Here is a 14,742-nt window from a genome sequence, read left to right on the forward strand (position 1 = left end):
TATGCTGGAGCAGAAGGGTGTGTTTATGTACGTGCTGTGGTCTCTTATAGCTGTGACTCTGGGGGGGACTGTGAGTGTCTGTGCACAGCCCTAGCAGCGTATGCAGAGGAATGCAATCGCAGAGGAGTTTACATCCGCTGGAGGTCCCAGGACATGTGCCGTAAGTAATCAGTGTGTGGACAGAATCCAACAGGACAGAATGAATACATTCAATATAGGTTAAAATTGTACTATACTATACTCCTTGTTTTATTCACACATTTAAAGGGACTATACAGAGTTTAAAAATGTTAAAAAATATGTATTTTCCTCCCCCTACATGTTACAGCCATGTCATAATGTGTAGAATGAGCTCAGACATATTCACCACAACTGCCTCTAAAATCCTGCACTGTCACTCGTTGTTGTTAATTCGGGTCCGAAGTGCCGTCATGCACGAGCTTCATATCAAAGCTGCAGTTACGCATAAGACTTGAGGTGGCGGTAGTGAGTATAAGAATTACGAATTTGCATCTAGCCCCTTTAAGTAATATGTCATTTATTAACTTTTGTTTCCAGACTGCTTTATTGAACTCAATCTGGCTCCTTCATTTGCTCTAAAATGGTCTTTCTGTGCCACCCTAAGAGGAGTTCACTCATTTTGTCTGCTCAAGGAAGAGGACTAAATAGATTTTTATTGATTTCTAATTGACCTTTATTTAACCAATATAGTTATAAAGTTCACTAAGATTTCACAATCTCATTTACAGGGCAGTCATAGCCCCAGAGGGGGGGGGTATTATACATGTTGGGTGACAGTTTTTGAGAGTTATCTGGGTAGTTTTTGAAAACACAGTTGTTTGTTATAACATGGAAAACGGAATTCAATTGCTAGATGTTTATATTTTTAGTTAGTTTTATTTGGAATTGAAATTAATATTTGTCGTTTGGGTCACACCTTGTCGTGATAACTTGCGCCGTTCTGAAATGCTGATATCTTGTGTTGCAGCTCTGCAGTGTGAAAATGGTCTGATGTACGAGCCCTGTGGTCCAGCCTGTACCCCATCCTGTCCCACTGTCCCACAGAGTCAGCACTCACAGTGCACTGTCCTGTCCTGTGTGGAGGGCTGCTTCTGCCCAACCGGCACTGTCCGCCATGGTGAGATAAACGCATGTGTAAAGGTTGGTTAACGTTTGTTTAAAAAAAAAGATAAATGACAACAAATCCTCTGCAGTGGACAGCTGTGTAGCTCCAGCCCAGTGTCCGTGTGAGTGGGACGGATCCATGTTTCCCCCTGGCTCAGTCATCAGCCAGCACTGTCAGAACTGGTCAGTCTGAGAACACACTCAAGAACTGCCTCTTAATATGTTGTAAAATTATAATTTTATTTATGGCTGGAAACCTAAAGGTGTCAGTGACATATGTTTTACCTATGTCACTTCCTTTATAACTGTTTTGCCCAAAGATATAATTGTGTTAAGTTTAAATTTGTAAATTACACATATTTCAAGACATTTTGGAAGAGATTATTAGAAAAAACACAAATATAATAAATAATATAATATTGCAGTAATAATAATGTAATCAACAATGAATAATCTCTGTGAAAAAGACCGGTCAGCAAACAATAGTTTCCTGGAATCATTTTAAGTCTAAACATTTTTGTTGTGCTTCTTTGCCACCATCAGCCTGTAGAGTATCTGCCCTCAGTATAATTATGTTTAGTTGTTGGTGTGTTCAGTTCCTGTGAGGACGGTCTGTGGCAGTGTGTGGGAGTAGCCTGCCCCGCGCCACGCTCCTCCTGTGAGCCGGGGGAGTTCACCTGTGCTGGGGGACGCTGCATCCCCGCGGACTGGGTGTGTGACAACGAGGATGACTGCGGGGACGGCTCCGACGAGATCTGCCCCTCCACCTGTGCTCCACAACAGTTCCGCTGCTCCAGCACTCCCAGGTATCCCCACAGACTCATAACCATGACAGAAGAGGTCTTAAAATATCTGATGAGGCTACTGTATAGTGTAGGGGTAAGAAAGTATGCTGAAGTATCAATTTCATCCAGTGGTGTGCTGTGCTATCCTGAGAGTAGGGCTGTGTCTCGCTGAGCTTGTAATTACATTGTTTAATTTTGGAGTAGCTGGGTTGTAGCCTTTATAGCTGTGTTGTATTAGAGTGATGGACGTGACTCCTGGGCCTCACGTTGCCTACCCCTGGGATAGTGGCTGAATTCTCCAAGTCATTTTCTGCTGACCTCAGTGTTGCGAGTTTGCCTCCGGGCTCTGAGAATTTGGTAAATGTCTCTAAATGTTCACAATCTTTTAACCAAACTGTCCTGTCCAGCGAAGTTTACAACATCCTGTAGTATTGTCTGGAGAGGCTTGGAGGAAACCAGAATATCGAGAGAGGGGTCTTGAATTGTTTTTGAATGGATAGAAGCTGACCTCAGTTGTTAGAGCGGGCACTGATGTGATAGAGCGAGACAATAAAAGGCCACTCAAAGGCTGCAACACTGGCGGCGGTGAAGAGGAGATGAAGAGCTTGAGGAGGCTGTTGGTTTGGTGCTGCTCTAGAAATAGGCAAAGGCAGTTTGAGAGGGTGCTTTGTTCATCCATGTCTTAAGAGTTGATAAGCAAAGTTAGCTTGTAGTTAGCGTGGTTAGCTAAGAGATGATAGGATGGGAGAACAAGGAGGTTGAATGCACATGTTTTTTTCCCACTTTTTCCCTCCAGTGGACCATGTCTGGACGTGGCCTTGCACTGCGATGGCCACCCTGACTGTGCTGACCAATCAGATGAGGAGTTCTGTGGACCGGCCACGCCCCTGCCCCTGTGTCCCCCGGGAGAGTTCCAATGTGCCAATGGGAAGTGTCTGCAGGCCAGCCGCGTGTGCAATGGCCGCCTCGACTGTGGCTTTGCAGACAGCTCAGATGAACAAGGTGAGTCATGTAATGAACATTACACTGATGTGGAGTGTGTGAATCCTAAAGCGGTGGTGTGTTGTCAGACTGTGGCTTGGTCTGTGATGACGGGGAGTTCCTGTGTGCTGGGGGCCGCTGTATCCTCTACATCCACCGCTGTGACGGCCATGACGACTGTGGAGACCTGAGTGATGAGAGGGGGTAGGTCTATGTGGAGCTGCTACGTCAATATGGAATAAAGTTGATCAAACCGTATGTGTTTGACATTCAACATGATTGGTCTAAGTAGTTTCACATAACCTGTGTGTGTGTGTGCTGTAGGTGTGTGTGCCCTCCAGGAGAGTTCCAGTGTCCTGGAGACCAGTGTATCCCAGCAGACCGAGTGTGTGATGGGCACAAGGACTGCCCAATGGGGACAGATGAATCAGTGTGCCCTGGGAAAGGTCAAATACTTTATTCTTGATATTTCCTTGTATCAGAGCAGTGGTATGAATGCTCTTTTTCTTTCCCCACAGTAACTTGTGGTCCTGAACAGTTTGCCTGCTCTGGCGGCTCTTGTATCAACTCTAGCCGTCTATGTGACGGGAGAGTGGACTGTCCAAGTGCAGAGGACGAGAACAGGCTCAACTGCCCAACATTGATACTACCCTCACCCCCACCCACTACCCCTACATCAGGTTAGCTTTTGCACTATGACACAGGGACATTTGTCTTCTGCATGTGACCCACACTTTCAGTGGACCACCTTTCCCCAGTGCAGTGCTTGGGGACAATTTTTAAGATCCTGGACCCGGTGGTCGAGAGGACATACATTTGGAGCATTTTGGGCCGAGTCAACTGAATATTTAATTTTAGAATACTCAAGTGGACGTTATTGTTGGTATCACTAATACCAGTGGCCAAAACTACTATTATTTGCCTCATCTCATACAAAGAGAGGCTGATACGATTCACATTGTGATACAGTATTGCAAAACGGACAGAATCACAAAAGGAATTGCAATTTTCAGAATTTTGACATTGACAAACATTTAAAAAAAATGAAAAGGCATTAAAGGCACAGTACCAGCACTGAAAGGGTATTCATAAAACTGTTACACACCAGTCCTAATCTTGACAGCATGACTGCTGTGTACATGTGAGCATGTTTTTATCCCAGTCTGCAGGTCCTATGAGTTGTCCTGTGCCTCTGGTGGCCAGTGTGTTCCTCAGGCGTGGCGCTGTGATGGGGAGACAGACTGTGTGGATGGTAGCGATGAGCAGGGCTGCGCGGCCCTGTGTGGGGCGGGTCAGGTGCCCTGTCTTAGCGGGGATCAGTGTGTGCTTTATCAGCAGCTGTGTGATGGGACGCCCCACTGCAGAGACGCTTCAGACGAGAGTGTGGACAACTGTGGTATGTGCCTCTGACAGCGAGTGTAGTCTAATGTTTACTGTAGAGACAAACAGTCTTTCTGTCCTACAGGCTCCACTGTGATACCACCCTGTCCCGGCAGCTTCTCCTGTGACAACCGCACCTGTGTCAACATGACACAAGTGTGCAACGGTGTCCCGGACTGTCCCCGCGGAGAGGATGAGTTGGTGTGTGGTGAGTTTTATAAAAAAGACAAACAGCTAATGGTAAAATAGTCATTTAAAACATTTTACAAATTATTATTGAATGCGCATTCCCAACTCCAAACTTAGAACAATAAGATTAAAACCAGCTGGTGTATGATGTTTGTAGAAACAACTGTCCCACCTGGCCCATCTGACCGTAACAGAACTGCTCTGTGTCCGGAGTTCACCTGCCCTGATGGATCATGTGTTCCCTTTCTCACGGTGACTAGTGATTGATCTTACATTTGTTTTTACATTCGGAACAAGTTTAATGCTTATGCTACACTGTAACTCCTCTCACAGGTTTGTAATGGTGTTTCTGACTGCCCAGACTCCCTGTCCTCAGCAGCAGCAGCAGTAGCAGCAGATGAGCAGGGCTGTAGACAGTGGGGCCCCTGGGGGCCCTGGAGCTCCTGTAGTGTCACATGTGGCACAGGCCAAATGAGCCGCCAGCGCTCCTGCTCACCTGGAGATCCTTTGTACCTGTGCCGGGGCCAGAGTGAGCAGAGACAGCAGTGCTTCAACATTACCTGCCCAGGTCCTTACTGTCGTGTTATAAACAATACACTGTGTGTGAGTTTATGAATTGCCGACATGTCATTTAAATTTTGTAAACCTGCAGTGGATGGTCAATGGTTGCCGTGGGTGACCTGGTCCAACTGTTCCAGTGGCTGCGGAGGGGTCCAGGTGCGACACCGAGGCTGCAGCCCCCCTCGATACGGAGGCAGAGAGTGCTCGCAACTCCCGGGCTCAGCCAACTCCCCCTTGGACATTTGTGAGTACGAACATCCAGTCCTGACTCCGACTGTCTGCTGAATGTCTCTCCTGCTCTTAACTCCCTTACACCCTGTGCTGTCCTGTCATATTAGGCCTTCGCTCCTAATATCCTTTAAAAGAAGATAATATGGGCTCAAAGAAAATAATCTAATGATGGCTTACACTTGTTTTGCGCTTGTGTTGACACGTTTCGTCTGTTCTTGCAGCGCCCTGTCCTAGTGATGAATGTGCCAACAGCAGTTGTCCCACAGGCCTGGTCAGACACAGCTGTGCACCCTGCCCCATGTCCTGTGCCCATGTCAGCAGTGGGAGCACCTGTGAGCCGACTGCACCCTGCTTCTCTGGTCAGAGCACACATTTAACATCTCTATGAAAGTAATCCAGATACAGTAGTCCCTGACCTCAGCAGTTCTCCTGTCCATCACAGGGTGCTGGTGTCCGTCGGGCCTGGTGATGAGCCACTCGCAGCAATGTGTCCGTCCTGAGGAGTGTGCGTGTGAGGTGGCCGGAGTGCGCTACTGGCCGGGGCAGCAGATAAAGAGGGACTGTGAGGTCTGTGTGTGTGAGAGAGGCAGAGTGCAGAGGTGCCAGCCCAACCGTGACTGCTCCAGTAAGTACATACAAAGTGCAGGCTTAATAGTGCATAGTGCATCCTTATCCATAAATGATAGTGCATCCTTATGACTTTTATCACCGCTCAAAATGCATGCACAACAATAGTGCCCAACCAAGGGTTTGGTTGGCAAATTGAGACCCATTTTTTCGGGGTGATGTTGGGCCTGGTCCGAAAAAAGCTGCCCGAGCATCACTACGTGTTATCCTTTGTTTGTTTGGCATTGTGAAAGGTTAATATAGTAATAACCCTATGTGACTGTTGTCCTGTAGTCCACTGTGGCTGGTCGTCCTGGTCAGAGTGGGGCGAGTGTCTGGGACCATGTGGTGTCCAAAGTGTCCAGTGGTCCTTCCGCAGTCCCAACAGCCCCTCCACCCAGGGAGATGGACTGGACTGCCGTGGCATCTACAGGAAAGCACGGCGGTACGCAGATTTAGATATTTATAGTTTGAAATATCACATTTTATCAAGCTTTTACAAGCAAATGTACATGATAATTACAAAATTAACGTTGCTTTCTCACTACAATAACCATTGCCTTTTCTTGAATTCAATTGCTGTGATAATGTTTTAAATGAAATTATTATTATTATTATTATATTAAAAAGTGTTTTCTTCTTATGCCCAGATGTCAAACGGAGCCGTGTCAGGAGTGCGAGTACCAGGGTCAGTCTCACACGGTGGGCGACCGCTGGAGGGCAGAGCGCTGCCAGTTGTGCCAGTGCATGCCCAATCTGTTGGTGCAGTGTGCCCCCTACTGTCAGTACGCTGTAACCGGATGTCCTCAGGTACACAGGGTTCTGCTGGTTTCATAGCAGAAAGTTTGTTCAATGGAATGAAATGAACACTGATTCTGCAGGGCCAGGTTTTAGTTCCCGGAGAAGGAGACAGATGCTGCTTTTGCCAAGGTAAAGCTTAAGTTACTGCACAGTGACATATTGTGCTAAAGTTACATGTTTGAGCTTTTAATGACAGCATTATATTGTCGGCAGTAGTTTTGCTAATGATTAAAATGAGGTTATTGCCCTCTGAATTACTGTAAACACTGAATTTCAACAGAGAGTGTATAATTAGCTTACACTCTCGACAAAGAAATTGAACCATACATTTCTTTTGTTTTTCTGAAGTCTATGCTGGGCCGCTTATGTATCTTGCTAGATTTCTTCCATTCCCAATCCCATGAATATGTTTTCTCTCCTTATACATATGTGACCCATCATGAGAATGGGGGACACAACTTGGTTTTGGGGCATTATGAGTTTGAGTGTAGTATTGAGTGTAGTCTCCAATAATTGGAGAAGATGTGGCAATTTTAATTTATGAACTCGAAATATGTCAAAGGGGAGAAAATGGCCTCTAAACTTTTGGGCTGTTCTCACCTCTCTTTGCTGCTCGGAGTGACAATAGGGCTCATTTACATCTCATTTAGATAAGCCATACCCACCTGTAAAGCTGTAAAGCACAGGGGGGAGAAAAGGCAAAAAGCAAGAAAAAGGTGCCATCAAAGAAAAAAAAACGATTTGCAAACAGACAATATATAAAATTCATGTTTCTTGCATAAATCCACTTCCCATAGAGCCTGCCTCTACAGCAACTAGCAACACAATGACAACAACAAAAAAACACTCACCCGTCTGAAGTAACCTTTGCAGGCCTTCTGGTCAGCAAACTCTTTCATTTTTTTTTAAAATCGAGTTTCCTCGCTCAGTTATTTTCAATGTAGAGTTTGGCAAATCCGCGCTACATCCTTCTGTCTGAAAACATGCTCTGAAGGCAAGGAATTGGCTCGGGAAACATAATGGTCAGCAGAGCGCTGTGTGTGCTTACAGCCAGGGCATCATCAGTCGCACTGGAAAAGTTAGCCTGGAAAAGTTCACCAGTTTCACGCAGAAAAAATTCTGCAGTAGTATTCGGCTATTCAGAGCGTTAGCAGCAGTGCAGCGGCCTCCGACAGAGACACACGGGGAAGCGTTGCATAATAATGAAGCCACACACACACAATGACACGCCTCCACGGTGTGTGCTATTTCTCAGACTTTTTCAACTTGAGAATTCACGCTTTTAAATATACCAATGATGTGATCTAGAATATGGGGAGTCTTCTTCGTGATCTCAACTAAAAGATTCTGCAAAAAAGCTTTTCAAAAAATACTCTTCTTTCTCGATTTGTGGGAAACTTGTGTCCCTGGATTCCACGACGGGGCACATGTGCATGTACCTATTATGCATGTTTTGTTCATCATAGGGGACAACGAAATTATGTCATTTACGGTCAGCCCAAGTGTTAGTCCTAGACCTTCACCCTCGGTCCCCACATACCCTCTTCCTCCTGGAGGTTAGTGTTTTTTTTTCGTAAACTCCTGCTAGCACATGGACATATTAATGTAGTAAAGTACAACATTATCTCTTTCCTCTTGTTGTTAGATGAGTGCTGGTCTCCTCTTGGAGTTCAGTCTCTCCCTGCCTCCAGTTTCAGTGCTTCCTCACAGCAGGCTGGCCACCCCCCTGAAGCAGCCCGCCTCCACGCCTGGGACTCTCACTCTGACCTCCAGGTGAGGATAGAGAACTCCACTGTGTCCAATATTTAGTCCATCTCCCTCTTCCAGACTCAGACACATCATAGCTTTTGTTAGAACAAACAGTCCATGAAGTTAAAGCCACACTGCTTTCATTTCACCCAATAAATAGGACAAACTGCAATTGTTGAAATATAATGTATTGTAACTTAACTGGGAGCGGGATGTCTCCAGTTTGTCTCCATGGGGATGTTTACTAAAGGCAGCCATATATGAGATTTAATGTATGGGGACGATGGCGACAGATCGGAACTTTGAGTGACATGTAGCACAATATCTGCACCTCTGCACGACCAAAACCATGACTCTGCGTAGAATCAGCACTACAACAAAGGTGGCCAAAAATCTAATAAGCCAATGTGAAAATAATTGTATAAAGTGCTCGCCTCTGCTTGAACAACATTGCACTTAGACTGTTACTATTTGATTGTTCACCTTCTAGTCTATGGTTGATGAACATAATTGTTGGGTTTGTGGTGTTTCATTGGTGATTTTGCAGGGTTGGAGTCCTGAACCTGAGGATTACAAAGACCTGCCCCAGAGGAGTCCTGAGGGCCACGGTAGCCACTCACCCAGTCCCTACTTACAGATTGACCTCCTGCAGTCTTATAACATCACAGGTAAGTTAGTCTGTTAAACAATGACACCTCTGGCTCTTCCTCTCACACTCTGTTCTCTGCAGGTGTGCTGACTCAAGGCGGCGGCGTGTTTGGTACATTCGTTTCTAGTTTTTTTCTGCAGTTCAGCCGTCATGGCAAAACATGGAACACTTACAAAGAGCTTGTCACTGACGCTCGGCCCAAAGTCAAGGTTTGATCATTTAAGATGGGACTTCCTCTAACAACGCTAATGCCACATTTAAAAGTTTTTGTATCACTTCAGATGTTTATTGGTAACCGTGACGACAGAGGGGTAGCTGAAACCAGACTGGATCGAATGGTGTCGGCTCAGTATGTCCGCCTGCTGCCTCATGACTTTCAACACGGCATTTACCTCCGACTGGAGATCATGGGCTGTGCAGATGGTATGTCGGTCTACATATTATCTGTAGATGCAGTTTGCTGAGCTCATTGGTGTTAGCATGTTCGTAGCTAAAAATAAAAGCATTAGGTTAGATAATTCCCACTGTTGCCTGCAGATAGCGCTCCACCAAACGAGTTGCAAACCAATGCACAGAAATTATTTGAAGTTTTAAACATGAAATTGAAATGTTCAAATGCCAAGAAGCAGGTTTTGAAGCCACAATTATGCACATCCACATCCACTTTGAGACATGTCATTCATGTTAAGGATTTTGAATTTGACCCTCCTCCTCCAGGCACCCTTCCCTCCTCCACTCCCAGCAGCCCTCGCAGCTGCCCAGTGGGCCAGTTCTCCTGCCCCCTAGGGATCTGCATTGATGCGGGGAAGCGCTGTGATGGTGTGGCCCACTGTCCTGGAGGGGAGGATGAGATGGGCTGCCATCCACATGACATCACCACACTGTCTGACAGGTCAGGCATGGCTGTAATTCCCCCCCACTTGTTATAGTAAACGTTTAGTAATTGTGTGTATGTTTACAGACCGCACACACCGACCCCATCTCCACTCAGGACCCCCTCCAAAGCTGCCGTCACTCATCCTGCTCTCACACCAACGGTAAGTCATTTATTATCAGTATTATGTCAAACAAACCGACATGTAAATCAAATGATCTTTTTTTTCTCCAGCGCGGCCCCAAATATCAGGGTGAGTTCTAATGAATCAACAAATACATCCACATCCACGTTTTGTAATTATGAAGACTGCCCTTACAGGTGTTGTCCATTGGTCCTTCAGGCATCTGTTCTTCTCCTCTGGGGCTGGAGGATGGAAGAATACACTATGGTCAGCTCACCTCCTCAACACATCGAGAAAACAACCCTGCTGATGCCGGGCGACTCAACATTGTACCGAATGTGTAAGTTTTCTAGTAGGATGCTTTTATTGTGATCATTTGTATCGTCAGTCTTATAGTTTAAATGATTAAGCTTCTTCTGTTTTTGTGCTGTTCCGTACTGTGTTGAGTTCTTGACTATTCACAGCTTCTTTAATATTTATAAAATAGAGAGGTTTTGATAGTCAGCTTTTGGCCTGGGTAAACTACACTTCAATATAAACCAATAAACCATTCTAAACTTCTCCAGTAAATAGGACATCCTTTTTTTGCTGTACATGTCAGATATACGTCTCCTCTCCTCTGCAGTAAGGTGATGGAGCCTGGCTGGAGCCCTCTACCCACAGACCCTCAGCCCTACTTTCAGGTGGACTTTCTCGAGCCCACCTGGGTGTCAGGAGTGGTGACCCAGGGCAGTGAGCGCATGTGGGGCTACCTCAGCAAGTACCGTCTGGCCTTTTCCCTGGAGGGCAAGCACTTCACCGATTATACGGAAAATGGCAAGGCTGGAAGTCCTCCCAAGGTGAACAGTGTCTCTGGTGTCTCACATACTGCAGTATGTCTAGTCATATTTTCAAACCATCATCTATGTTCGAAGCATTATTCTATGCGTGGAATGATGCTATTAGTAGTTTAGCTTTTTTTTTTTAAATCAACTTTTTTCCTCCTTCAGCTCAATTAAGCAATATTTTTCCTAAACTTGACATGCCAATGCAAGCGTGTTGCTTAAGTGTGTTCTGAACATGAGAGGTCTGCTGTGTGGTGATGCAGGTGTTGGAGGTGCGGATGGTGGGCAGGAGCCCGGTGATTCGCTGGCTCGGTCGGCTGCTCAGAGCTCGGTACCTCCGGATTATTCCTGTAGAGTTCAGACACACTTTTTATCTGCGCGCAGAGATACTGGGCTGCAGAGAAGGTGACCACTCATTTCATCAAACATTAACAGTTGTGATATCTAATATTCATGACACTGCAAACACCTTTGCCTGATCGTATTAAACAGTATGGGGGTCATTTACTAAGCCAGGTGGTAAATTGCGAGTGGTACTAATAGTTAGCAAGTGCTATTTTGTGGTCATGTTGCACCTGATTTACTATGAGAAACGTATCACTGTGCGTATTACTAGTAAACTTGCAGGAAACAGGGATGAGCGCTGAATGTTTGTCTATAAATGTTATCATAGACTACTCGAAAGCAACGAATATCGATCCAACAGGAATACATGTGTGTTCGCAATTTGGAGACGCCCCGGTTCGAGTAGCAGGTGAACAGTGATCATATGGCTCGATTCTCCTCAATATGCCATCGCCGTCTTGCATGGACCTCTCTGATTCTGCAAGGATTCAGAACTTTAAAGGGATGAGGGACAGACAAAACACACCAAAATCCACACCAAAACAACCCAAATATTATTTTATTTTTGTAAATGAACCAGATACAAACATTTAAATTTTTTTAGAACACAACACTGGTTTGCAAACTGCATCATATTGTTCTGCGTAAAGGTTAACTTGTGCACTAATTTCTTCAGTTTTACTTGGTAAATGACAAATGAACTCAACGCTTTTCTAACTTTATCAGGCCCAAAGCTGCTTTTTGCTCCACTTCAGTACATTTAGTACATACGTGTTAAAACGCTTAGTGAATGACCCTCTATATGTGGAGGAACAACAGAGACCTGCAGAAATAACTGTTATGAGCATTTTAGCCTTTCTAGCCCAACAATATTTCACCATAAATACTGTATAGTACTGTGTGGAGCATCCGTTGATAATGTGTTATTGTCAGATTTGGAGCAAGGAAAATCCCACTAATGTGGGATTACAAAGCAAAAGTTGTCTGTATATCTGCCATTTTGTTCTAGATGAGCTGGTGACCCCGAGCAGTTGGACAAGCACTCCGTCTGGTGGGAGCATTGTGACAGTGCAGCGCTGTGGGCCAGGCCAATTTGCCTGCAGGTACAGTGAGGACTGTGTGCTGGTGTCTGTGCTGTGTGATGGCAAACCAGACTGTAAGGACCACTCGGATGAGATCGGCTGTGGTAAGAGCTGTTCATACACCAGTGTTCATACTGCTGAGAAGATACAAGAGTCCTCTTTATGCTGCAGGTACAGCATCCCCAGGAGTACAGAACTACACCAGCCCGACAGGACGCCCCTCAGCGCATGGGGACAACACCACAGGCTCCCCAGGCCTCCATACCACCAGGCCCCACGGAGGACAGCCAGGATATCACACAACACATCCCAGCTTAGGTTAGTGTCTGCTTATTCTTCACTCTCCACACACAGTAAACTAAACAATTTTACGACTTGTTTTTTACTTGATAAAGGCCGATGGACGACAACAGGTCAGCCTGGTCTACATTTCACCACCTCCATTCACCCTGGTAAGCCCGGACTGCAAAGCACCAAAGGTGAGCACTAAATAAGATCGTGTTGAATGCAATGCAGAGATACTTCATCAGCCTGAGGGGTTTAGATGTTTATAAAGTTTATTGAGGCAGAGAATGTTGGTGATATTTGCAGCTCCATGGATGACCACCCCAGATGGGGGCCAGCCCAGAGTGGTGTGTGTGGAGGGGCAGTTTGCCTGTCGCTCCTTTGGCTGTGTGGACTCAGCACAAGTGTGTGACGGCACTAAGGACTGTACGGACGGATCAGATGAGAGACATTGTGGTAAGAACAGGAGCTGTTTACGTTTAGAGGGGTGTGAGAGGAAATTATGGGGAGAAATTTAATCTGTCTTTTTTTGTCCCCTGGAACCACAGCAAGTCCTCCAGTGACTCCCAGGGTGCCCAGCCTGTGCTCTCCAAAGCAGTTCTCATGTGGCAGTGGGGAGTGTGTGCACCTGGACCGTCGCTGTGACCTACAGCAGGACTGTGTGGACGGCTCTGATGAGAAGGACTGCGGTATGCTCAGTGACACTGCTTAAATAAAGTGTAAGTGCACGCTGATGTATCCTTGTTCTTCCCTGTAGTGGACTGCATCATGTCTCCGTGGACCGCCTGGAGCCAGTGCAGTGTGTCCTGTGGCCTGGGCTCTCTGTTCAGACAGAGGGACATCCTGAGAGAGGCCCTGCCCGGAGGAGCTTGTGGAGGGGCACAGTTTGACAGCCGTGCCTGCTTTCCCCGCGCCTGCCCAGGTCTAGCTCCCTGTTCAACACACACTTGTTCTCTGTCCATGTCCTGACTGGGCGCTGGTGTTACTGTGGTGTTTTACAGTGGACGGTCACTGGTCGACCTGGACATCCTGGTCAGACTGTGATGTGGAGTGTGGAGGGGGCCTCAGGAACAGGAACAGAAGCTGCTCTCCTCCAAAGAACGGAGGCCAGGACTGTGAAGGCATGAGCCAGCAGAGCCAGAGTTGCAACAACCAGCCCTGCACCAAGGACGTGGGCACGCAGACAGGTGACCGCACACAAAAGCAGGGCCTGGAGTGTAATGGCCAGAATGTTTACTGAGCTTTTATCTTCCCCGCTGCCTGGCTTTTTAGGCTGTGTGAACGACATGGTGCTGGTCACCGAGACAGACTGTCAGAAAGGAAAGGTCAAACCCTGTCCTCCCACTTGTTCACATCTGAGCCCGACCAGCAACTGCACCAGAGCGTGTGTCGCAGGTAAACATTCTGCAGGTTTTCTCTTCATAAAACTCTTCATATAACATAAAGCATGTGACTTGCGCAGGGTGCCGCTGCCCCCCGGGCCTGTACCTTCTGAATGGCCGGTGTGTGACCTCTGCTCAGTGCGGCTGTGTGTTGGGCAACCAGAGTCTACAGGAAGGACAGGTCCTCAGGAGGGACAACTGTCAAACATGGTCCGACACTCAACAATCAACCAATCTCACTTTATTTATTTTTATTCCTATGTAATTGACCTATAAAGGTGGTTCTCTTTAGTGTATGCAGAGAAGGGCGTGTCACCTGTAACTCCAGCAGCTGTGTCCCGAAATGTCATTGGTCAGCCTGGTCGTCATGGACACCGTGCGGCGTTACCTGTGGTTTGGGGCTCCAGCAGCGCTACAGGTAGAGCCAATTATAGGTGGAATTTGTTTTCTTTGGTGAAATTAAATGCCTTGTGGAGTTTGATTGGCATTTTTGTAAATTAATTGTACAACACAGTTTAGGTCTATTAGGTGTCATTTCGCGTTGAAGTTGATGTATGGGTTCATCCCTGTGTGACGACTATAAAGGACTGTCCAAGTAGCATAACTGCGCGGTTGTGTCCTATGTGTTCATAGGTCCTCAGTGGTCCCAGCAGGAGCGACCCAAGTCCAGCCCTGTCCCGGAGACTCTACCCAGGCCCGCCGCTGCTTCAGCCCCTGTGTCAATGGTACCACACTGTAGCATTTTAGATTCATTCTTCTGTGGGAAACC

At 46.5% G+C, this 14,742-nt stretch overlaps 1 protein-coding gene across 1 annotated transcript in view; it reads left to right on the top strand.

Moving 5' to 3' along the window:
* Positions 1–14,742, top strand: part of sspo (SCO-spondin) — an 80,225-nt gene that overhangs the window by 24,871 nt on the left and 40,612 nt on the right. The window contains exons 24-63 of the mRNA XM_079575880.1: positions 51–160; positions 989–1,138; positions 1,215–1,308; positions 1,722–1,931; positions 2,707–2,912; positions 2,981–3,095; positions 3,216–3,337; positions 3,410–3,571; positions 4,054–4,287; positions 4,357–4,479; positions 4,618–4,712; positions 4,794–5,028; positions 5,113–5,265; positions 5,474–5,611; positions 5,695–5,877; positions 6,153–6,303; positions 6,509–6,668; positions 6,740–6,788; positions 8,126–8,215; positions 8,305–8,432; positions 8,956–9,076; positions 9,139–9,266; positions 9,339–9,480; positions 9,775–9,949; positions 10,019–10,094; positions 10,166–10,184; positions 10,275–10,395; positions 10,681–10,894; positions 11,143–11,284; positions 12,234–12,410; positions 12,478–12,624; positions 12,702–12,785; positions 12,898–13,047; positions 13,140–13,280; positions 13,349–13,513; positions 13,593–13,778; positions 13,864–13,986; positions 14,054–14,183; positions 14,266–14,391; positions 14,607–14,698. Coding sequence (XP_079432006.1) covers positions 51–160; positions 989–1,138; positions 1,215–1,308; positions 1,722–1,931; positions 2,707–2,912; positions 2,981–3,095; positions 3,216–3,337; positions 3,410–3,571; positions 4,054–4,287; positions 4,357–4,479; positions 4,618–4,712; positions 4,794–5,028; positions 5,113–5,265; positions 5,474–5,611; positions 5,695–5,877; positions 6,153–6,303; positions 6,509–6,668; positions 6,740–6,788; positions 8,126–8,215; positions 8,305–8,432; positions 8,956–9,076; positions 9,139–9,266; positions 9,339–9,480; positions 9,775–9,949; positions 10,019–10,094; positions 10,166–10,184; positions 10,275–10,395; positions 10,681–10,894; positions 11,143–11,284; positions 12,234–12,410; positions 12,478–12,624; positions 12,702–12,785; positions 12,898–13,047; positions 13,140–13,280; positions 13,349–13,513; positions 13,593–13,778; positions 13,864–13,986; positions 14,054–14,183; positions 14,266–14,391; positions 14,607–14,698 — 5,567 coding nt within the window. The remainder of the gene's footprint in view (positions 1–50; positions 161–988; positions 1,139–1,214; positions 1,309–1,721; positions 1,932–2,706; positions 2,913–2,980; positions 3,096–3,215; positions 3,338–3,409; positions 3,572–4,053; positions 4,288–4,356; positions 4,480–4,617; positions 4,713–4,793; positions 5,029–5,112; positions 5,266–5,473; positions 5,612–5,694; positions 5,878–6,152; positions 6,304–6,508; positions 6,669–6,739; positions 6,789–8,125; positions 8,216–8,304; positions 8,433–8,955; positions 9,077–9,138; positions 9,267–9,338; positions 9,481–9,774; positions 9,950–10,018; positions 10,095–10,165; positions 10,185–10,274; positions 10,396–10,680; positions 10,895–11,142; positions 11,285–12,233; positions 12,411–12,477; positions 12,625–12,701; positions 12,786–12,897; positions 13,048–13,139; positions 13,281–13,348; positions 13,514–13,592; positions 13,779–13,863; positions 13,987–14,053; positions 14,184–14,265; positions 14,392–14,606; positions 14,699–14,742) is intronic.

This window comes from Gobius niger (assembly GCF_951799975.1).
Source record: "Gobius niger genome assembly, chromosome: 18".
In the NCBI taxonomy this organism is placed as follows: domain Eukaryota; kingdom Metazoa; phylum Chordata; class Actinopteri; order Gobiiformes; family Gobiidae; genus Gobius; species Gobius niger.